Consider the following 23,000-nt stretch of genomic DNA (forward strand, 5'->3'; position numbering starts at 1 on the left):
CTCTTTTAAGTCAAGAATATTTTAATATAAAATACCATATTTTTAGATAATATAACACAAGATAACAAAATATTACATAACAACAAATAGATGATTTAGCATATTAAATTACAAATAAGGTGTACATGACAAAATGTAATGTACAGATGCATTTCATAAAAAAATGTTACATGGCACAGCAAAAAATCTACAAAACATAATGCAACATAAGAAAACATGACATAAAAACTGTATTGCATCAATTGAGGAAATAAAAAGTTATTTTTATGAAATTATAACAAGACAAAATGTAACACGACTGTGCCCAGTACATTACATAACATGGCATGAAAAGGTTTGCAGTTATACCTTCAACCAGAAAGATTTTTTTTAAATACTTAGGATTAAAAAAAACAAGAGTACTATGCGATGTGTGACGTTTATAGTCAGCTTGACGAGTCCCCTGGTATTTTGTTGAGACCTTACGCTTCATGAATTTTTTACAGCCCAGAATTTCACAGGTTTTATTGCCTTGATGCCACTCCAGCTCCTCTGATCAGCTTCTTCTTCTCCTCTCACAACTTCTCACTAAACTTATTTCAAAGACTCGTTCAGGGGCGTCATTTCTTTGGTTTTTTTTTTTTTTTGTTTTGTTTTTTTAAACAAACGTCACCGGCGCCTCGTTGTTCCTGCTCTCCACGAAACTATCCAGCTGTTTGATTCGCTGCTTCTTCACTGGCCCCGCGCGGGGGGTTTCCTGCGCGCGCAGGGTGGAGCGGGAGGCGGGATGCGCCGGTGGGAAAAGACGCACGGCTCGTCTATTGGACCAGACGCGCAGTGGGCGCATGTCAGCGCCCACCCAGGCTTCAACACTCTCTCTTTTTTTTTCTCTCTTTTTTTTTTTTTTTTTTTCCGGGACAGGAGACAAGAGGCTTGGAGACACCTGTCAGGAGAATTACACGTCCAGCGAACATCCATATATGAGGCACCGGGGAGGCTGCGGCTTCAGCCTTGGACGCGCTCCGGTCGTCGCTGTAGACGGTCGGTGACCACGGAGCGCAAACTTACCCGCTGCTTTTTTATATATATATATATATACTTCTTCTTTGTGCGTGACTCCCCGCTCCCTTTCCCATGAGTTCGCCGCTGTTTCTGGGTCAGCTGGTCGGGGTCCCGTTAGAGATAATTCCCCCCACCATGGAGAAGGACACAACTTACACCAAGATCTTCGTCGGCGGGCTGCCTTACCACACCAACGACGCCTCACTTCGGAAATATTTCGAGACTTTCGGGGACATCGACGAGGCGGTGGTGATCACGGACAAGCAGACGGGGAAATCCAGGGGATACGGCTTTGTGAGTTGATCTGTTTTCTGGAAGAAGAAAGGAAAAGAAAAAAAGCCGCCGAGTGAAAAATTGACCTTAATTAAGGTTTTATCGCTTTAATTGGATCGTCCGGGAGAATAGAACGCACTTCTAGATCGTGCCTGCTGGAGCCTGTAATGAGTTTAAACCGACTTTATCTGTCCTGTTAATTGTGTTTCTTGGTTATCTCCTGGTTATTTTTTTCTACGCGCGCGCGCACACGCACTCACACACACACACACACACAGCCACTTTGTTGGAGCAGCAGCCATGTGCAGGGTGTCTGGTGGCGGCAGTCACATGCTCGAGGCATGAGCAGCAGGTTATTTCTTAATAAGTGTGTCATCAATTATCTCAGCACTCCCCAAATACTAAAACGCACGCACGCACGCTCGCACGCACACGTTAATAAGCTGCTGCAGCAGCTGTTGACAGATGTCTGTGTGTGTGTGTGTGTGTGTGTGTGTGTGTGTTCAGTGTGAGGAAAAAAAGGGGGTTCCTGGCTCTCAGAGGTGTGACATGTCAGTTGGCTGTGCCAGATAAGGCTGCAGTAGTTTCATTATTGTGACTTCCTCCCTCTCAGCCCCCCCCACCCCCATCCCCCTGCCAGGATGGGTTTGGTTGTTTGTCTGAGGCACTGAGTTTCTGTTTAAAGGAGGCACAGAGATAAGAGAAGGATTCACATCATCTCTGCCTCTGCATGTCTAATGAGCCGATCAGCTGAGGTGACCTGTGTGTGTGTGTGTGTGTGTGTGTGTGTGTGTGTGTGTGTGTTGCTTGCTTTTCCTTGGCTCATTTCATCCCTGATTTCCCCTCAGCTCTCGCCTAATTCTTGAACTCCAGTGATCTAAAACCATCCGCTGCCTGTGTTTGCATAACAGTCCCATGAAAGCGAGCGTGGCTCTCTCCGCTTTCCACTGTCCCACTTCTTGCTGCACGGAGCCGTCTGCAGCTGTGGTTTTTACTGTGTGTAGCTGCACGGCGGTGCCTATCTCTGTGTGTGTTTTCACCTTCATCACCCCTTTCCAACTTCTATCTGCCCACTCCTCGGCTCGCTCCCTCAAGGTAGATTCCACTATCTCATCCAGTTGGCAGTCTGGAAAACAAAAAAACAAATTCACCTCCTACATATCAGCCCACGCCACTCACAGCTGAATCTCCACAGGAAGCATTAAAACACACTGATTGCACCCAACGCACATAAAGTCGCTGTCCTCTCTTCCACATTTTACAAAAAAACTAATGACACGATCAGATAGACGCGGACAGTTTCTTCCTCTGGGCGTATTTCAGAACTGAAGTTGGCATTTAAATCGTTTGACCGGGTTTAAAATGATCCGTAATGCTGTTTCGCTGTCCGCAGGTGACCATGGTGGACCGGGGAGCGGCGGAGCGGGCCTGCAAAGACCCAAACCCCATCATTGACGGCAGGAAGGCCAACGTGAACCTGGCGTACCTGGGAGCGAAGCCTCGCAATTCACAGACAAGTATGTGTGTTTGATTGCTGCTAAAGAGAAACAGGATTGTATCTGTTTATTTCTACAAATCCTACCTCGTGAAACTGTCTTTATCCCACATTTCAGAGAGACTTTGAAGATATGCCAGTGTGTGGAACAGTTTTTATGTACTTCCCCACTGTGTTTGCTGCATAGTCCCATTGTTTTCTGCTGGGTTCATCATTAACTGAATGGAGAAAAAGGTTACGAATAAATACTTTTGTTTCTTCTAATTACCAAAAAGATCTTATAAAACAGCGGAGTGTCGTATTTATAAGCAAATCTCACTAAGTCAGCTGTAACGAATGCTTTTATTGGATATTTAACAATAAAAACAGTGTTGAAATGTCAGTAAAAGATAATTACCAGTTTGTTTTTATCTAAATGCTCACAAAACAATGGCAACACAGACAGTGTGAATGAAATATTTAACAAAGTTTTTAAAATGTAAGCCTTTTAATGCTTTAGTGGATATTTAGAGCAGCGTCTCACGGATGCGAATTTCGTTGCTTTTTGACATTAGTTGCGATCTATGGCACAAAGGCAATAAATGACGTCGGGAAGCACGTTAAGGTGAGCCACCCATTGTTGGCTGTCGTCCTTTGTGGGAGACATTAGCCGTCATGAAGATGTGAAATTTTACAAGTCTTACCCCAAATAAATAATTGAGCAGAGTGATCTCTTTGCTTCCAGGCAGCCAGTGGCTTACAAAGACTGGAAGCCTCATCGAAACATGCATTATGTCACAATATGTATTACACAGATTAAAAACATTACATTTTCTCTATTTTGAGAGGTCAAAGGAATGACTTCCTGCTACTGCCATATGATAATGAATTTGACAATGAAATACAATGGAGATATAATTTGTTGCCATCACTAAGAAACAGAACTAGAAATAGAAATAAAGAGCAGATCTTCTTGAAAAAGACGCAAATCTAATGTGGTCTCTTGTGTTCTGTGGCGTATCCCTAAGTGGGGCCAGGACCTCGTGTTGGAAACCATTGATTCAGTGCTTAAATGTAATAAACCTACACGGAAGCTGCCATGATGGTGAATATAGAAACTAAAATCTGAGACGATGAGGTGTAGTGTCTAAACCCACAAATTCACCGAACAGATCATAAATTGCTCCGTAAAACCAAATCTGAGGTTGGCTTGATGAATCAGAGCAAACCGCTGGTGTCCTCGTCAGCCGACCAGCTGTCTCTGCTCATTCCCACCATGCCTTCACTCTTTGTGCGCTCGGGTTTTACGCGCACAGCTTTCACGCCGCCAGGCTTTTTTCAGAGTTAACCACCACTGCACACGCTCCTTGTGCATGACCCCCCCCCCCCCTCGCCGCCGCCACCGCCGCTGCCGCCTCTCCAACGTCTGGGTGCACAGCAGACCTTGACAGCAGCTCCCCCTCGCTGCTTCAGTTCAGGCCCGGCTGACTGGAACGCCATCGAGTGTAGGTGTGATTGACAAACAGCGGCGCCAACAACAACTGACTGTGTGTCCTTATTCCCGGGCCAGCGCTGCGACGCAACTCCCCAAGCATGCGGCTGATGGGAGATGGCAGCGCTTGGTATTTTGTTATTGTGTGCGAGAGAATGGGAGAGGGGAGAGAGGATACGGAGAGCGAGAGGGGATGGGACTGTGAGGAGCAATAAGTAACCGTCCCCTCTTTCTCCCGGCGGAGAAAGAAAGTGTGCATTTAGATTTAAGTTAGAACAAAAGAGGAGGGCCGATGAAGTCACGGCAGTACAGTGAACAGAGGAGTAAGAAAGGAATGAATAGCTGGAGGAATGTAGAAGTGAAGTCAGAGGAGGAGGAGGAGGAGGAGGAGGAGGATAAGTTTCTCCTGTCTTACTCAGCCTCAGCTGATTCCTGCTGAAGTCTGGAGGCAGCGAGGTCACAGATGTTTGCAGTGCATCATTGCTTGTGAGAGTACAGCGAGCATGTGTGTGTGCACGGAGGGAAGAGCAGCGGGGTCTATGATACTCCTGGATACATGCTAACATCTGAGAGGGAGAGAGAGAACCTACCCTGTCCTTGTCTGAACGTCTCCTCTGTTTGTGCTGCCGAGAGCTAAAATAGCCTCCTTACCTCTCCTCTCTCTCTCTCTCTCTCTCTCTCTCTCTCTCTCTCTCTCTCTCTCTCTCTCTCTCTCTCTCTCTCTCTCTCTCTCTCTCTCTCTCTCTCTCTCTCTCTCTCTCTCTCTCTAGGTCTTTCTGTTGGAGTTCAGCAAGTCCATCCTACGTGGGCTCAAAGGCAATATGGGTAAGACATAGAAGAATCAATAGCTCTGTTTCTACCTCTCTCTCTCTCTCTCTCTCTCTCTCTCTCGGTCTCACCTGCCGCCTCCTCATCCTCAGCGTTTCACTCCCCCGTCCTTGACATTTGTGAGCGTCGGCTCCCGCTCTGCTCTCAGGTCGCGGTACTCACGGCCGTTTTTTTTTTTTTTTGTCCGTGCGAAAGCAGGAAAAAGCCATCACAAGCGCAAATGACATTTCTTCTGAATCTGCATATTCATCCCTCTGTCTGTTTCTGCGCTTCTCCTCTTGTCTCTCTCCCTCTTTCTGGTCCATTAAACGCTTGAGAGGCTCAGTTCTAAATTTCGATCACGCATGAGTTGGGCTTCGCCGAGGCAACAAACCGTTGACTCCAACTTCCCTTCATGTCTTTTTTTTTTTTTTTTTTTTTTTTTTTTCTCCAAACATCACACAAGCACTCCCCCACATCTGGAGCTCAGAACAACATCTTGTGATCGTCGTTCACACCACGGCGGCGATCACACTCCAAATTAGGACCGTGATTCATTATCTTATCATTAGAGCATGCGAAAGGTCACAAGTGGGCGCTTTGATTTAAAATGAGGGAAAAAAAGGCTAAAATGCAGATATGTCACATTTGAGAGGATTGTATGCTGATTTTTGTTAAATACCACTAAACAAAGGAGAATATCATCAGTTTGGCAGAAAAGAAATCCTCCTGCCAGGTGCTTGAAAGTTCATTCGACTCTCATAAAGACATTTACATAAAGCCAAAAACAGGAACATTATGAAGATTCGAAGAAGAAAAAAAAATCAAGATGAAGGAAATGAAGAAAAGATGAATCATAAAGAGGCAAAATGTCTGTGAGAACATAACAGAAAACTATCCAGTCGATGTTGAGATATTTCACAGGATTCGTGGGAACTTTGGTTTGGCAATCAAACTGATTAAAAAAAAATAAGAAATCCTGACCATAAACACATGAATCTGAAGTAACATGATGCATAATAATGTAAAGCTCTTCGCAAATCAGTAATATCACTGCCTTAAATTAAAATTATAGTTTAATTATTCACCAATTTTTCACCCTAAATTAGACGACGTGTGTTTGACATGCTGATACTGGCGTGTAGCCGTGGAGAACGTCAGTAGTTCAGCAGGGAAAAAGTGCGGAACACATTGCAATTCATAAGCAGACATCCCGTCTTGAAGACGCGCTTCTCAAGTTGTTGCAATTTATCCAATAAAATGTCAAGATATTTCACTCAAAACATCAAATGTCAGCTTGAAGAAGAAAAGTCGGGGATTGAACACGTTGATAAGATGTATCCTCTGAGAATCAGAGCGGTGCTGGAGGGAAATAAGATGTATTCATCTATCTGGGAGATGTAGAGTTATTTCACAGGGGTTTTGTCAGACACATTGAAGTCAGAAGGATTCATTAATTCTGTAGGAATTACACAATTAATACCAGCTGAAGTATTAAAAAAATGAAGCAACAGCTTTGGAATATTAAGGACTTATATTCAACTTTATTCAGCGTTATATGTTAATCGAAAGATTTGAAAGTTTCTCCCTCTTTGGGGTCCTAAACTTGTCTGAATCGCTTTCTTTAAAATGGTGTGATGGATCAGATCTAACGGTTTAACTTCAGCGATCATTTTTCTGTTGATTTTCCAGAAAGTAATAGCATTAAAACAGTTTTGTCAAACGATAGGCTTCATCATATCTGACCATTCAGTGTGTAAAGAGTATCCATTCGCCGTTTTGCAGAATTGTTTATACAAAACAATATAGCCTCCAGGAAAGATGCTCTAACACCGGCTCATTTTGAGCCTGCGCCATATTTAATTCACAAGAAAACCTTCGTACCCTCCGGCAAGACTATAGTTCGATTCATTAAAATGGTTTTTAACAAACTGTGTAGAGTCACAGGTCATGCTTCACACTGCCATAGTGAAATGTTAACTAGAGTCCACACACGTGGAAGTTAAGCTATTAATGGAGCATGCTGGATGTTGCACCCAACAGACAAGCATACTAATGTGAAATATTCCATTTGTGAATATGGAATATTGGGTATGTGTACTAGATTGTGGGTGACACTATTAAAATACTGATTTATCCAAATAGATTCCTTCATCGAGAGTTTACTGCTGTTATCATGTTGAGAGGCATTTCATCAGCTGCCTCATCATGACTTCTTTATAAGGTTTTTACTTTTTGGACACTTTTCTTAAATCTTCTGTACCTCCTCGTTACACTTGGGTTGTGTTTCATTCCCTGGATGGATTTTTTTTTTCTCTGAATTCAGATTTGATTGCTTTAACACTCCAATATGTTTGATATCTTCCTCCAAAACCCTAATCTGAATCCTCCTGTTTGTTTGTGATGTTTCTCATGGAACTATTCTTAATTGATCACCTGCAAAATGACGCAAACTGAAATCACAAACTTTTTGCGTCGCCGTGCATTTTAGCTCATTTTATACACAATCGCAGCAGATCTGGCACCAACTTGTCAATCTTCATAAGTCTGCAGAGCTTCTAGAAGCTCAGAATTCATGATTCCTGACAACCGGAACACGTCATGCTGTCCTGGAGCGCCGGACGGTGGGCGGCGGTTTCTCATTAGAACTGCGGCCTGATGGGGAAACTCAGCGAAACCCACACAGCGACAGTTGTTGGGCCTCCTCATCTCGTCTCCGGACGCGGATGAAAACCGCTAATGACTCAGTTCCAGAGTGAAACATGGAGGATGATTCACGTCCAGGGCTGCTGGAGACGCTGCGGGCCGAGCCCAGTTGTTGTGTTGCTGCGAGAGCGGAGCAGGAATGACTCTTCTGACGACACGTATTCGGCTTCGAGTGTATCACTGCTGCCGAGGTGATCTGAGACGAGGGGGTCGTCAACCATCACAGCTGTCTGCTTGATTTTTCTTTTTCTTTTTTTTTTTCTTTTTCCTTGTTTTGCTGCGTGTGGGCGTGCTGTTGACTCTCCGAGCGTCCTTTCAAAATCAAAAATCTGCTATTTGGGGAAAGGAGCGCTCAGCCTCTTTTGATGTTAATGTTTCTTTTAGGCTTTTGCTCGATAAAAAAATGTGGAGCTTCGTCCATATTTTAGAGGCATTTTAAGGATGTCATGTTTAGGAAAAGATCTCTTAACTTGGACTTTGCGAAGGCCTGACAAGTTCACGTCCTGCGGCTACAGAAAAGTCCATTAAAACCCTCAACTGTTCTGAGTGCTATTAATATTGCAGTCCTCAATTTCTGAATGAGTGATGAGGGAATTGAGGCTGACCCAGATGAGTCCATGAATGAGTGATGAGGGGGTGATAGAACGTCTCCCACAGTGAGCCGTTTGATGGAGTCGCTCGCCTAATCTGAGCCTTCGGGAAGCGTTGACACCGAGACAAAAGCGGTGAAAACATCACCTGGCACACCGGCAGACTGGATAACACATCCGGGAGGAGAAGGCATCAGGATGAAGTGGCGCCTCGTTTGTCGGTGTGAAAAAAAAACACCCACACGGAGCCGTGCGTTCGGTAGTTTGTTCCAGATTAGTTTGGTGTGGAAGCGATTTAAAGTCGACTGATCGCACAGGAACAATTAATGCTGCTGCTGAAGCAGCTGCTCTCTTCAAATGAGTGTGTAACTGGAGCTGGTAATTCAGAACAACACATTCTCAAGTTTGACAGTGATCCTCTTACAGACTGCTACGAGTCAAAAGGACAAAATGCGTTAACGTTTTGTGCACGCTCATCTGCTCTCGCCTGTATTCTGTTTGTTTACGCCCGTGAACGTGAATTTTTGCCTTTATATTATCCATCTCACATGCTCTCCTTTTGTTGTGTGTTTAGAAAACATGCTTGAAGCTAATTTGTTCTAAACTGCCGGTAAATGTGTGGCTGTTTTCCCTGGCGATGTTTCCAGGCTGTCCCTCCACCTGCTGGAAGCTGAGATTGGCTCCAGTACCTTACCACAGCTTATGCCGCATAGTAGATTTTTTTCCTTGTTGATTAATGAATAAATTGCACATATTTTTTATTTTTCACATTGGTGGAACTAAAACAGAACTTTTGCAAAGTAACATTGGATTGATTCAGACTGTTGGCAAACAGATATTCCTGCTTAAAGCTGCTCCCATTGTTTTGTCAGTTATTCAATAATGATGGATTATAAAGGAAATACATCAGAATCTAATAATGATCTTTTGAGGTATACCTTTTGTATTGTTTTCCGCTTGAGAGCTAAAATTAATAAAACAAAGGAAGCTTTAAATGTTATGTTCAATCAAAAGTTTCACTATTTTATTCATATTTTTGGAAGAATTAACTATTGCAGTGAGTTGCAGTAATGCATCCTGTTTCTTTCATGCATTAATCAATCTTAATTAATTGAGCCTTTTTCTCTCTTTTTTTTTTTTGGTTTGAGTTTCACTATTGAATGAGAATCTTTCCCAGAGAGTGGACTTCCTTTTTATTATTTTCATCTGCTACATTGCACACATTTGCCTTTCAACGCAACATATTTTGAATTGGGCCTGGAACCCTCTGTCGGAGGTGTGACCTGTAAACAGGGCCCGGGGTATTTTGGAGAAAAATCTGTTGCTTCAAGAGGAAACGAAACCAATATCTTCAGCGTGGGTGACTCTCGGGAGGTCTCGGTGCCGCACAGCTGCGAGAGCGAGCGGCTGGTTCACTTTCTCTCGACGTGAAACTGTCGACTGTGAATGACTTTCACTGCAGCCATCGTCTGCCTCCGGAACGGATCGCAGATGTAGACTGTTGTTTGGTTAATGACGGAAATAACCTGCTCTGCCTACACCGCACTGAAACATGAAGGCAAAAGACGCTCAAGATCATGTAAATGAACTTGTTAAACATAAAAATTAACCTCACAGAAAGTAAAATCTGCGTGTTATCCAGCGTTGTACGTGCAAAAGGCTGAATTCGTCGCGGCTCACATGTCTGTGCTCTGAGGCTCAATATGTCCGTGACATGATCAGTATGACTGCCGTCACTTTCAAACATCTCTTGGCATCACGAAGGACTTTTATTTAAGGAACATCTGGAAGGAATGCACAAGGCTTCAGCAGATCTGAGAAAAAAATAGAAACCCTCTCTGCTTTTAAGCCTAAAATTGCGGGTCAACTCAAGACGGATTCTGAAATTCAGCTTTTTTTTTTTTTTTTTTTTAATCACATTTTAAAGTAAAGTTTAGTGTCCTGATATTGGTGCATCGGGGCATTTTCATGTTCATTGAGTTATCTGAACAGCAGAGTCGTCTGTTAACTTTTCCACACGCTTCAAAGGAGTCGTAATCATCCATTTATTTATTGATGTGTGTTTTTAATGTGACCTCAAATCAAGCAGAGCGCCGTCTCGGGCCGTCATTAATAACTTGTGTTTTGAAACCCGCCACTTTGCTGTGAGGTTTCCTCCTCTGTGAGAGGGACGCCGGCTTGCCCTCGTCGTCTGTGGAAACGGGAATATTCCTGTCTTGAGGTGGAATGCTCGGGCGACGAGAGGACGGACGGCGAAACCCACTTCAGTCGGCGTTCCCTGCTGTCACGGTGAAGGAGAACCGAAGCCACGAGGCAACGCTCTCTGTTTACCAGCCGCTCTGCTTCTTCACCCTCGGCAGAAGATCTGAACTTTAGGTCATGATCAAAAGATCACATTGAGGGTATTTTTTTAATATATATATATATAAAGTGGTTGATTTGACGCTTTGTGACAGGGTGAGGAGCTCAGCCCTTCACGAGGAGCTCACAGAGAACGTTGAGGAGGTTTGGTTTGTCTGATCAGAGTCCCGCTTAGTTTCCGCCCAGTTGCCCACCCAATTTTTCTGATCAACAGGGATTTCATTCATTTATTTGTCCTTTGTACCAGTTAGGTCTTTATAGCTCCATTAAAAAAAGGATCTAATGCTGTGATTGACGGCGGTTCTGAATGAAAACCTCACTTGTGTTTCTGTGAGGGCTCAACCTCGATACTCACACTCAGACTTTTCTGCACCGACTGGGGTTGTCAGTATCATCAGCACATGAGGGCAGCGCTGGCGTTAGTAGGGATCTGTGGAACGGCGAAAGGAGATACAGTTTGTGGCAGCAGCGGGTTGGGAGAGCAGGACTCATGTGGATTGTCACACGTCAGGGGCGGTTGAAGTCATACACCACAGTCTGACCCTTGCAATCACAGAAAAGATAAAATGGCTCCGTCTCAGAGCATGAAAAGAAAATAAACTTTTTTTTTTTTTTTTTCCAAAATGCCAAACTAATGATTTGAATAATAACCCTAAATATATCTGCAGGACTTCCACTGCCTCTGCTTCCCCGCTGCTGTTGTCACTGTGGGGCTCCCAGTGGGCCTCTGCCTCTGTCTGCTCAAATAAACTCAGCCAGTAAACAGCAAATATCAAAGATAAACTCAAACAAAGCACGGCTCTGTCTGCTGCTTCGGCATATTTGCTCAAAGTTTTAAGAGGACAGAGGACGGGCTGATGCCAAACGTGGCTTTGAGGTACAGCTGAGTCGGGTTTCGGGGGAGGCGTGGGAGAGATGGGGGGGAGGGGGTTGTGCATCTGTCGCCTGTGGCCGACTCCTGTCTGCACGCCGTCTGCCTCCAGCGCCCAACAGCACGGTTTCTCAGCAGAGAGGCGATATACTTATAAAGAAAAAGAAACGTTATGGTGGCTGTTTTCAAGAGAATGGAAGGAGGGAAAGCAGAAGTGCTCATGGCGGCGTAGTGGTGGGGGGGGGTTCGGGGGCTTCCTGCTGACGAGCGCAGGGGAAGGGAGGGTGGCGGTGGTGGAGGCGCGGCACACCTGCGGCCCGGGCGGAGCTGTGTGGTCTCAGCGAAGCTTCAGAGCCAGGTGTCGGCGTGGCGCCGCGCCTCGTTTCCTGTGTGTGAAATGTGTTTACTGCATATCAATGAATTGTGCGTGAATCACGAGGCTGCGTCTGTGCCGACTCATTTCACGTCTTCGACTGTTCGCCGTCGTCTGATCTTTTCTTAACACCTCCGTTTCCTCTCTGCCCTTCTTCCTCTGAGCAGCCCTCCTCTCTCGCCTCTCTCCCCCCGCAGCCTCCCTGGCTGTCGAGGGGTTTTAGGTAGACGACAAACCCTCCGGTGAATAATCGTCTCACCCTGGGATCCAATTAGGAGAAGTATTTGTGTTGGATGAAAGGCCTCAAAAATGTGAAAAGATCATGTTTGGATCCTTTCGTCGCACAGAAAGCACCGATTTGGTTTGAACGATGACTCACTTTTTTCTTTTTGATTTGAAAATTTTCTTCTGCAACTTGAGTTGTGCGTGTTTCTTGTTTGTGTGATTTGCATTCGCCGTTTTCTCTTTCCCGCGTGTTGTTGACAGAATGAGGTTCACAAAATATAAAAATGTGTGTGTGTGTGTTGTATCGCTACAAAAATCAGCACAAAAACCTCCTACAGTGTTAACGATGAAGCTGCTGCAGACTCAGAATCAAAGCTAATACAAACTGTTCATTTACAGTTTTCTATTTAGTTTTGGTGTTAATCACATGATTTATTGTTTGATTGCTCAAATTTACACTTTATTCCCTAAAATATTTCCCATTATCAAACACCTCCATTCACCTATGAGTTGTTCTTGTTTATTATATTGAAGAATTCAGACAATGCAAGGCTTTGAATTTAAAATGTGATAGTCATTTGTTTGGTCTATCTGTTGTTTTAAAACATTTTTCATTACTGTGGTAGTTTTTTTTTATATTTTCAACCTTTACCAGTAATCTAAATGTGTTTTAAAAATGCATATTGATGGAGTATGAGGCTGAAATGCAGAAACTATTGGAGGAAATACAGTTTTATGTTTTTCTTTGTTACATTAATCCCAGAAAAGTAGTCACTGACCTCCAAGTATTCCTTGTATGAAATCTATGGCATGAATTTCATTCTGTTATCATATCAAGCGATACAGAGGGTGGTGCTTTGGCAACGCGGATATTACGTCACACGATGAAAAAGGGTTTGCGTACAGCCGTTGTCAACTTGTCACTATTGTGTAACCATGGCCTACGATAATCTGCAATAATCTGCAACAAACCAATAGAGATGCAGCAGAAAATGATGATGACGAGGATCAGAGCGACAGCAGTGCTGCGTCAAAACTGAAGTTTTTCTACCTACATGACAAACTTTTTCCCAGTCTGCAGACGCTACAAGAACAGCAGCACGACTCTCTGTTAGCTTTGTTTATTTCTTGCCTGAAGGCAGCCGCGGCGAACGTAGAAGGAAAATGTTGTTCTTGCATACTGAAGTACGTTGTTGCAGATTTAGTGGAGGGCGGCATCATGCAGCCAGACCTGTAGGAATACAACAAAACTTGTTGACGTAGCATTAAAAATACCCACAAAGAACACGAAATGTGTTTGTGTCAAGTAAATATATTATTTTTATGTATATTCTGCACATATTGTCAACTTGACATATACAGTAAATCCAGGTGGAGGCAGAGAAACTGAATAAAACCAACACCCACCTTCCCTTTTTGTTGTTTGTACTTATTATAAGAGACTAAAATTGGTGTAACATCCTATGAAATGATGAAATCAAATGCAAGAAGTAAAGTAAAACTGCTTTGTTTCATCATATTATGTCAAAACACCCTAAACACTGATCAAAAGGTATATGCCACCCTGCTTCTGTCCATCTCCTCTTCTCCAGCTTTTGACAGTCTTGTGCTTGCAGCCGTTAAAAAATTGATATAGCTAAAACATCATGGGACCCAAGGGGGAAAGAAAACATTGTCAGTTTTTTGTTTATTTGGGCATTCTTGTCACTTAAAAGTGAATGACAGCTTCTTTAAAATATCAACGGGAATAAGTAGAGGAGCTCAAATGAGCGGGAAAACATGTCCATCTTGTTGGCTAAAATAAACACTTTTAAAATGATGCATTATTTATTTAGTTAAAGCTTATAAATTAAGGGCCAGAACAGGGTTTTATAAATGCTTGTTTGCACGAGCAACAAGTGTGCGTTTGATGGTAATTATTTGAATTTCCCTGCATTCCGAGCAGGATGTATTCATGTGTAGGATTGACACTCCAAGCATAAACAATCCGCGCTGCCCTGACTTACACTGTGGCGATCGTACTCATCCACCGTATCAATTATTTCACATTTTCTTCCCAGCACGCAACCCCGTTTGAACAAACCCCGTGTAAATGTCGCTCTCGCTTGCTGACATACGAGCCGAGCGTCCGCCGCTGATGTCGGCCCTTCCATCACTCACCCCCCCCCTCAAGCCGTGTGTGTTTATCGAGAGAGGACGCAGGGTCACGCGCGTGCGTCGGCGTAACTGTGTGTGTGTGTGTTTGACTGAATCACCCTCCTCACGTCCCTCATCTGAACTATTAAAAGCGAGGCTGTCCTGCAGGCGGGAGGGAGGAGGGGTGAACGACGGCCGATCCTTCACCTCTCAGCGTCTCTCGCTCCTGACCTCGGATGTTTTTGGGGGCGGTTTCTGTCTTGTCTTTTGCTAGTGCGTCCTATCTCTTTCATCGCACAGCCCGGTTTTTGAGAAAGGGCGCTGAGGGGGAGTGCAGCAGCGGAGGCTGGCTGTGGGGGAGTGCGCCCGGCGAGGGGAGGGAGAGGGGAGTCGGTGGAGGTTATTCTGCTCTCATGGGTCTGTTAGTGAGCGTACACCCATGCAGCTGCGCCAATTAGCTCTGCCATGCTTGAACCCCCCTGTCACACACACACACACACACACACACACACACACACACACACACACACACACACACACACACACACATTTGTTATCTTCCAGGGACTTTGTTCATGTTACATAAACTTATATTCGTTTTGCAGCCTAAAACCCTAATTTAATCTCAACATTGATCCAGTCGTTGATCAAAGCACGTGATGATTTTCCTCATGAAGATGAGTTTTCTTTCCCCCACAGATGACGGAATGTGTTCAGTGTGACTTTGTGTAAACACACGTTGGTCCCCACAGCAGCAGTAAATACACAAATGTACACGCAGGTTGTGTTTTCATGTTACTTGAGGACAGTGCATGGATTTACATTATTTTATTGCAGACTTGCACTAAACTCAGGCACAGCCAGTTCTGCAAATGTTTCTTACTTTTAAAAAGGGAGATTTTTTTTCTCCTTTCCACCGACGTTTGTGTTTGCTCATGTGGAACTTTTGGATGTTTCTCAGTAAAAGTGTTGTATTTGACGCCATCACTTGCCTAACCTTACCTTCACCCTCATCTTAACCTTCGTCTGACCTTAAAAATGACTTTAAGACCAAAAAAATGTTGAAATCTTTCAACAAATCCCCATAATGTGTCTGTAAACATATTTTAGTTCTCATAACAGTAATAAATACACACACCCATCGTCTGCCTGACTGACTGCACACAACCTGCTAATTGTGGGTTTCGTGTATTTCCTGCATGTTGAGTCTTTCCTGGATGCGATTAATCCACCGAGAGCTTTCGTGTTAGCACGCCTGGCTGTCTGCATCTGTGTGTGTGTGTGTTTGTGTGTGTACGTATACTGTATAAATGTGTGTTTGACAGCCAGCGATGATGCCGGGCACGGCGAGGGGAGAGGCGAGGCGCAGCCTCCCCTCGTACGATGCCGCTGTCACATAGGATCAGTCAGGCCGGCGCGCAGGCGGGCGGCGGCGCACAGCCGTGGGAATGACACTGCACTTCTGCTCTGGGAGACCCGGGTTCAGCCACGGAGGGGTCGAGGAGGCGGGGGCAGCCGTCAGCCTCACATTCTCTTTATCTACATGCTGAAGTTACAGGAGTAAAAGTATGAGTTTATTAAGGTGAAGTTTTGGTTGTATAATATGTTTTTGTCGAGGGTTTTGAGCGATTGCAGTATTTGCCAAATGTCCAGATTTAACAGCATGTTGAAAACGCTGCTGCTCCAAATGGGCCGAGCCAGCGGATGAAGCAGATTCCTGTCAGGTCCAAGCAAACCGTGATTTAAGTCTGGATGCTGGACTGGCTGAAGACGTCTAAACGGATGAGCGACGGGATGCGACAGGCGTCAGAAATGCTGCCTGTTTTCAGCAGATCTTTGCTGGCGAGAGTCTTGCTGTCTCCGTTTTGGCATGCCATGATATTAACTCTTTGTAATCTACCAGCCGGAAGGAATATCAGTCGTCACAATCAGCACTGGTTTGCAAAATCTAAACTTCTACCATCCTAATAGTAACTGAGAGGATATCGTTTTGGTTCTCCCGTTGAAAAGGTGTGATTGCAAGCTGGACTTCTTTATTAGCAGTCATTCCATCAAGCAGTGCGATGATATAAGTGGATGGAACAGTTGCTCTGTTTCGTTCACGTTGCATCAGATTTGGCAGAGACGCAGTTGAGATTTTTCCAGTACAGGTTCAGAAACATCAGTGTTTACTGACTCACTGGCTTTGGTGAAAACAGGCAGATTCCAAAAATCTGCCCGGCTTTGTGGACATGAAGATTTGATGCCTTTTATTTTTCTCCAAAACCGTGGAGGTCGGTGTTCAGTTACCGGCTGAAACTGGAGATGCTCTGAAAATAAAAAAAAATTTATATATAAAAGTAACCCAGTGCTTGAAGGGTTAACACACTGCCTGAGCAAGTGAGTCACAATGTCATCCTTTTATGCCTCGTATCAGTTAATTAAGTAAACACAGAGGGCTAAGAGAGTGTACTTACCCCAGATATTGAGATATCAATGATGAAGAACTCTCATCACACAAAAACATGCCAGAAAGAATTTCAAACGCCTTTGAAATTTAAGTACACTGTTAAAATATTGACATGGTTATTGAAGTTATCACAGCCTCTCCAGGCGGCACGGTGCTGTCGTGCTTCGCCCGCTTTCCTAACGGAGAGATCGATCGGGACTTTCTGCGCTCCTGTGCAGAGTTTCCATGCTGTCGTGCCAGGGTTGGTTTTCTGCAGGTGCTTTGGCTTCCGTCCATGATGGAGGCATGAATGTCCTGATCCCGTCGGGAACACGGAGCTACGTGCCGCGGCTGTGTGTCTGTTTGTTTAAGTCTTGTGATAGACAGGCGACCTGTGTGTGGGGTGTGTCTGCTGTGACGGCCTCTATAGGAAACAGATGGGTGGACTGATTCCTCAGCATGAAACATTCGGGTAAAATAAGTTCAAGGAAGAGTAACATTTGGTTGAATAAGTTTGAAATGGACGTATAAGCAGCGTGATATCCCGGCAGTACTGACTGTGAGTACAGGCCGTGCTGTGTGTCTCCGTGTTGTGTATACAGCGGAGTGGGTGTGAACGGGAACGGCCCCAGTGTTTGTTGTGAAAGCACACCTGATCCTCACTCGGGCTGTGTTTGGGGGTAAGCAGCGGCAGTAGGCCGCCACTCGCGGCTCCCATCACCTGCTCACACTCAGCGACAAGGTTACTGTCAGGTTAATGGGGCTGGCTTGGGGCTCGCGTCGCTGCCGTGCGAGCGTTAAATACTGTCGTGTCTTGTTGGGTTTTTTTTTTTAACTTAAGCGTCGCGGCGTTAACCCGGGTCCTGTGATATGATCGGCGTAGCTCCTGCCAGATGCAGCCGAGGCAGCTCAGGTTAAGTGGGCAGCCTCAGGCAAGAACATGACTGAATACAGGAGGACAGAAGAGCGCCTTATTTCTCTGGCATTATTACCACAGAGTAGCAACAGTCTCATTGAGGGCATCTGTTGTGGCACTCCGTGAGTGTGTGTGTGTGTGTGTGTGTGTGTGTGTGTGTGTGTGTGTGTGCGTGAGTGTACACAGGTGTACAACTCAAAAAAAACATATTATCAAAGAAGAACTGACGGGCCAGTTCAGAAACAGGCAGGAATAACTGGAGCAGAAGAGAACAATCGATACAGCGCGGGATCACAATATAATCTATCAACACACAGATGCCACATATTGACTTCTTTATTCTATATAAATAAACTCGTCAGCGGCGTGGGACATTTACGACAGCCTTTTATGGGAGTTTAGTCAGTCTCTGCTTGACGATCCAATAGAGCGGCCATAAAGTAAAACCAAAAAAACAAACACACTGAAGTGTGATGAACGAAATAAAAACTTTTTTATTAGATGAAACAGATGATGGAGTTTTCCTTTGGGGACATAACCAGCAGTGGAAAAGGTGATAAATCACAGTTAATGTTATTGTAATGCTCAGCAGGATCCAAAAGGTTTGAAATCATGGCGATAGCATCCTTTCAGCGCCGCATGGTGGTTTTATTATGACACTTTGCCAGCCACTGTGCTTTGCAAATAGATCAAATGTTGCCACCTATTACAAACAGAATTGGGAGTAAATTCACACACACACGACTCAGATGCTAAAAATGCTACTTGCATTTTTATAATGTAGACATTGAAGGGTAGCGGAGATCTAAATGTACTAAAAACTCAGGTTAACTGATGGGTTTTGTCAAAGAACACAGTTACAACCTCAGAAAAAATTGCTGAACTCAGATTTCTTTACCTTATACTGCGCTTCTTCTCCTCACTGTAAACACGTCTTTCCTCTGTGGTGGAGTCTCCGTCTCTTATCTACCAGATTTGAAAATCTATGAAAAAAAAAAGGCTCAAGAAAAAGTAATTATGCCCTAAAACTCAATTTAAGTACACTGACATCGCATTTGCCCTGTGTTACTTTCCTGATGGTATCATGCAGCCTCCAGCCAATCCTGCCCTCAGCGAATAAAAGTCATTTCTTGTAATTTAGCGTTTCATCTTTAAAAGTTTCATTTGGATCAAAGCTTCTCGTCTGAATTTTCACAGGCAGTGTGCTAATTAAACGTAAACACAGGGGAGGCAGTCTATTTTAAGGCAATAGTGCTGATAATTGCTCTTAAACGAGGAGGAGAAACTCATAATAGGACTCAGTATTTGGGATATGACGGAAAAAGGATACTTCTCCCCACTGTGTGTGTGTGTGTGTGTGTGTGTGTGTGTGTGTGTGTGTGTGTGTGTGTGTGTGTGTGTGTGTGTGTGTGTGTGTGTGTGTTTAACTCAGGCTTCAAAGGCTTCAGCTTCACCTGTATTCTCAACGTCATAGGGGTTGACAGAGATTTTTATTCATGCAGATGTATAATATTGGTGTTATTTTGCAGTTTAGCACTTTCAAAATTCTATATTTTATTTTGCTCATTAAATTACTCGATATTTTTTTGCTTTGTTAAAAAAAATCAATATAAACTAAGTGACAGAATACAATAAACAAAATAATATTGTGTTACTTGTAGCAGTGAAGCACAGCATGCAAAAGAACAACAAACAGAGAAATAATTGAGGATTTTGACATTTTCAAAATAAATTTGTTAAAACAATTAGTTTAAAAAAAACTCTATTAGGTTGTTCATTTGCTAGATGTTGTTGGGTAAAATGAGCGAGTTATTCTCCACATAATCCAGGTGAAATGCATAGCGGGGCAGGGTGTGAGCAGTGTTCCGTCGTCCAGGGAGAAAAGAAACATTTTTTAATTTCTCATCCAATAAATTTTCACTTGTGGAGCTAATGTTCAATTCAAGGTTAAGAATATGTAGGTTTTATTCATAATGGTTGCTGTGTGTTAATTTTTGTTTAGGATCTGTGGCAGAAAACTGATTTTCCCCCAGCAGCGCCATAACCTCCGCCCCGTCTGTTGTCGCTCCCTGCAGGCTGGCCCAGCAGTACCTGTATCCCCAGGCGTTCCTCCAGCCCAGCCTGCTGCTGCAGTCTCACCTCGCCCCCACGGCGGCCGCCCTCAGCTCCCCTTACCTGGACTACAGCTCCGCCTACAGCCCCTACGCCCCCACGGGACTGGAGCAGTACCCCTACGCGCCCTCGCCGTCGCCCTCCGCCGGCTACCTCAGCTACAGCTTCTCGCCCGGCACGCCGGCGGCGCCCGCTCTCACCGCCTCCCCGACGCCCCCGGCCGCCGCCCACCCCTCCCTGGCCGCGCTGGCCCCCCAGGCCTTCCTGCACTACCCCCTCCATCAACCCGACCGCATGCAGTGAGCGGCGGCCGGCCCGATGGCGCCAAGCAGCGTGACTGTTGACCCGCGGCGGCGTCCGGAGGGGACTGGACGAATGGGAGAGAGTGCGACGTAATCAAAGGGCTTTTCAAGAGCACTCTCGTTCCTCTTTTATATATAAATATCTATAAATATGTTATTATTGTGATAGTGAAGGAACATGTTTAACTGCTACCATCATCAGCATACACTGAATGTCCCTCGTATTTGGAGACTGTCTGGAATCGGCCGACTGGATGCTGGAAGCAGGCCGAACGCCACAGAGCAAGTAGAGACAATGAGGAATATGTCTGTTCGACATGATGCTGCGACTGCATTTTTTTTTTTTTTTTTTTTTTCATTCAAAGGTACTGAACCGATAGCTGGACATTGGCCAAGCTGAGAGACAGTTCTTCTTTCAGGAACGAAGGTCCAATTACCTCCTCTTCAAGGTTACCTTTGTGTCCACATGGCCTTAGAGATCTCTCTCGGTACCTGCTTCACTTTGTCATTTTTATTAGTCTCTCATGTCGAAAGGGGGCGGAAAAGAAATGTTTATCGTTCCCCCTTCTGTTCCCTTTATCCTTCACTGGCAAGGTATAACATGGTGATTATCACAGATTATGCAATTCTGGTGACTGAGGATTAGCATGATTAAGGTAGGCAACACTGGCATATTGGATTTTTATGTTCTGCTACTGCTAAACAAGAGAATTATTTTAACACTCATACATAATATTCATCATATACACTTCTCATGGCTGCCTGTTGGGCTCTCTGGACCTGGTACTGTTGGATCAGGAGGGCGTCTGGATCTGGTTGTGGAGCTGTTTGTCTTTGTGAGGTTCAGTCACACAGTTGTCAGTACATATCAAGTCAGTGTGTTTGGATGTCGGAGCGTGTGTGTGCATTGGTTCAATGTCTGTGTGTGTGTGTGTGTGTGAGTGAGTGACGGAGCGACGCGGTGTCAGAACGGAGCTCCCTTTTCCAACTTCCTGTACTGTTCAGAGTTGTTTGTATTGTGCTTTTTTTTTCCAGTTTTGTTTTGTTTCAGTTGCAGAATCTGGACTGAAGCTTTCGTGATGATCCTGGAGTCTGTCGGTGCCGCAGCACCAGCTTAGTAGTCTTAAACCAAGCCATACGTCACATTTTAAACAAATATGCAAAATAAATGAACATTTTTAATGCTGTTTTTTTTTTTCTGTCTGTGATTTAATTGCATTAACCGTGGCTTTAGCTGGATAGGGCAACACAGGAGATGGCAGCTTCTATATTTAAAATACACAGGGGGCACATGTTCTCCCAACCTCTGTATGTGGAGCCTACAATTTTAAGAAATCACTAATCATATGGTTTCACAAGTAAAGAAAGGTTATTTCAACAATATGATAATAATAAAACGCTGCAGTTGCTGCATTACCAGTTGATTTGTTAGACTTTACATAAATTACAGGGAAAAAAGACCATAGAAAAGTTCTCCACATAGTGCAAATGAAACATTTTATGATTATAAAATGAATTGCAATGACAAAAACTTAAAAAAAATACAATGACAACTCCAGCTCAGACATTAATTTAGACTGAAAGGATGATATTTTTGATGAAATAATCACGGCGTGAGCGGGAGCAGCAGCCCGCAGAGTGCCTGGTGAGTCACTGACATTTCTTTATGTCACACTGATAGTTTACACTGATGAACTTGGAATGCTGAGCGGGGAGGGACGCTGCCTTCAAAGAGCACTGCAGCAGGGTTTGCTTCGTGTTTACTTCTCCGGGGGATTTTTGCTCAGAAAAACCAAGCTGGAGTTCTTAAACCCTCCAATTAACACCTTCCAATATTTGTGTGAAAATCAGTGTGTGAAAAAGAGGAGCGGAGCTGTGGCGGTTTCCACACCAAAAAATAAAAAATAATGTACTTATAGCCTGCCTGGAGCCAATTTAAATTGTCATTTTGACCTTGGCAGCACTGGATACAGCAACCATTTAGATTTATGAATTCCAAAGATTTGGTAACAAAGTGTTCATGCTAAGAAATATAAATAAAAAAAACTATCACCCCTGAGGACAATTAGCTGGCAAAAATGTACTTATGTTTTTGTTTACAACAAATTCAAGGTAGCCTTCCTCATCTTTTGTTCATTTTTTTTGCACATTCAAGTTAATTATTGAGTTTTTGTCCTCCTGGAACAGGAGTGTTGTTGTTCTTGTTGGTAAATTCATTTGTAACATTATCTAAATAAATTTCATTCTTTTTCTTTTGTTCCCATCAGCAGGTGCTGATGGGAGCTCATAGCTACCTCTCATTTATTTCTGCATGTTAACAACAAAATAAACTGTAAACTCTTATTTAGCTGCAGGCTGTCATCAGCTCATACCTACAGTGAAATCTTCTGAATCAAGGAAAAAGATTTTATCAAACTATTAGAAATCATGCAGCACTTCATGCTTCATTTTCTGTTCTTCAGCCAACTCTTCCACCTACCACGAGCTTCAAGGATATTTACAGCAAATTCACAGAAAACGGTCTGATCTGTTCATTTTCTCAGCATTCCTGCCATTTTTTTTGACTGTTCTGTCTCTGAAATGAGACAGCTGGGAACTATTTTCAGCAGAGGATTGATACACATTTGGTTCTTTTGTTTGCAGCAGCAGCAGCAGGTATGAGGCACTAATTTAATTTATATTGTTAGGGTTCACCATGATGAGGGGAGATACCACACACTGCAGCCAGGTACAGGTAGGATACTAGTGAAATAATTTATTATAGGATGTTTCGGACGCGCTCCTGCTCTGTCAGAGGTCTGAAGGTGGAGTCTTTCTCTGCAGGAGTTATCAGCTGTGATGCACAACAACAGGAGACAGCAGGAGATGCAGACAGCATCAGTGTTGACTGCTC

General features: G+C 44.0%; 1 protein-coding gene across 1 annotated transcript; it reads left to right on the top strand.

Annotated features, from left to right (window-relative positions):
- The first annotated feature begins 884 nt into the window (after positions 1 to 884).
- Positions 885 to 21,293, top strand: rbm38 (RNA binding motif protein 38). The gene is made up of 4 exons (XM_030119262.1): positions 885 to 1,335; positions 2,708 to 2,831; positions 5,051 to 5,105; positions 19,769 to 21,293. Exons 1-4 carry the CDS (start codon positions 1,114 to 1,116, stop codon positions 20,106 to 20,108), a joined length of 741 nt encoding a protein of 246 aa, XP_029975122.1. The 5' UTR covers positions 885 to 1,113; the 3' UTR covers positions 20,109 to 21,293.
- The last annotated feature ends 1,707 nt before the right edge of the window (positions 21,294 to 23,000 follow it).

This window comes from Salarias fasciatus, chromosome 20, assembly GCF_902148845.1.
Source record: "Salarias fasciatus chromosome 20, fSalaFa1.1, whole genome shotgun sequence".
Taxonomy (NCBI): domain Eukaryota; kingdom Metazoa; phylum Chordata; class Actinopteri; order Blenniiformes; family Blenniidae; genus Salarias; species Salarias fasciatus.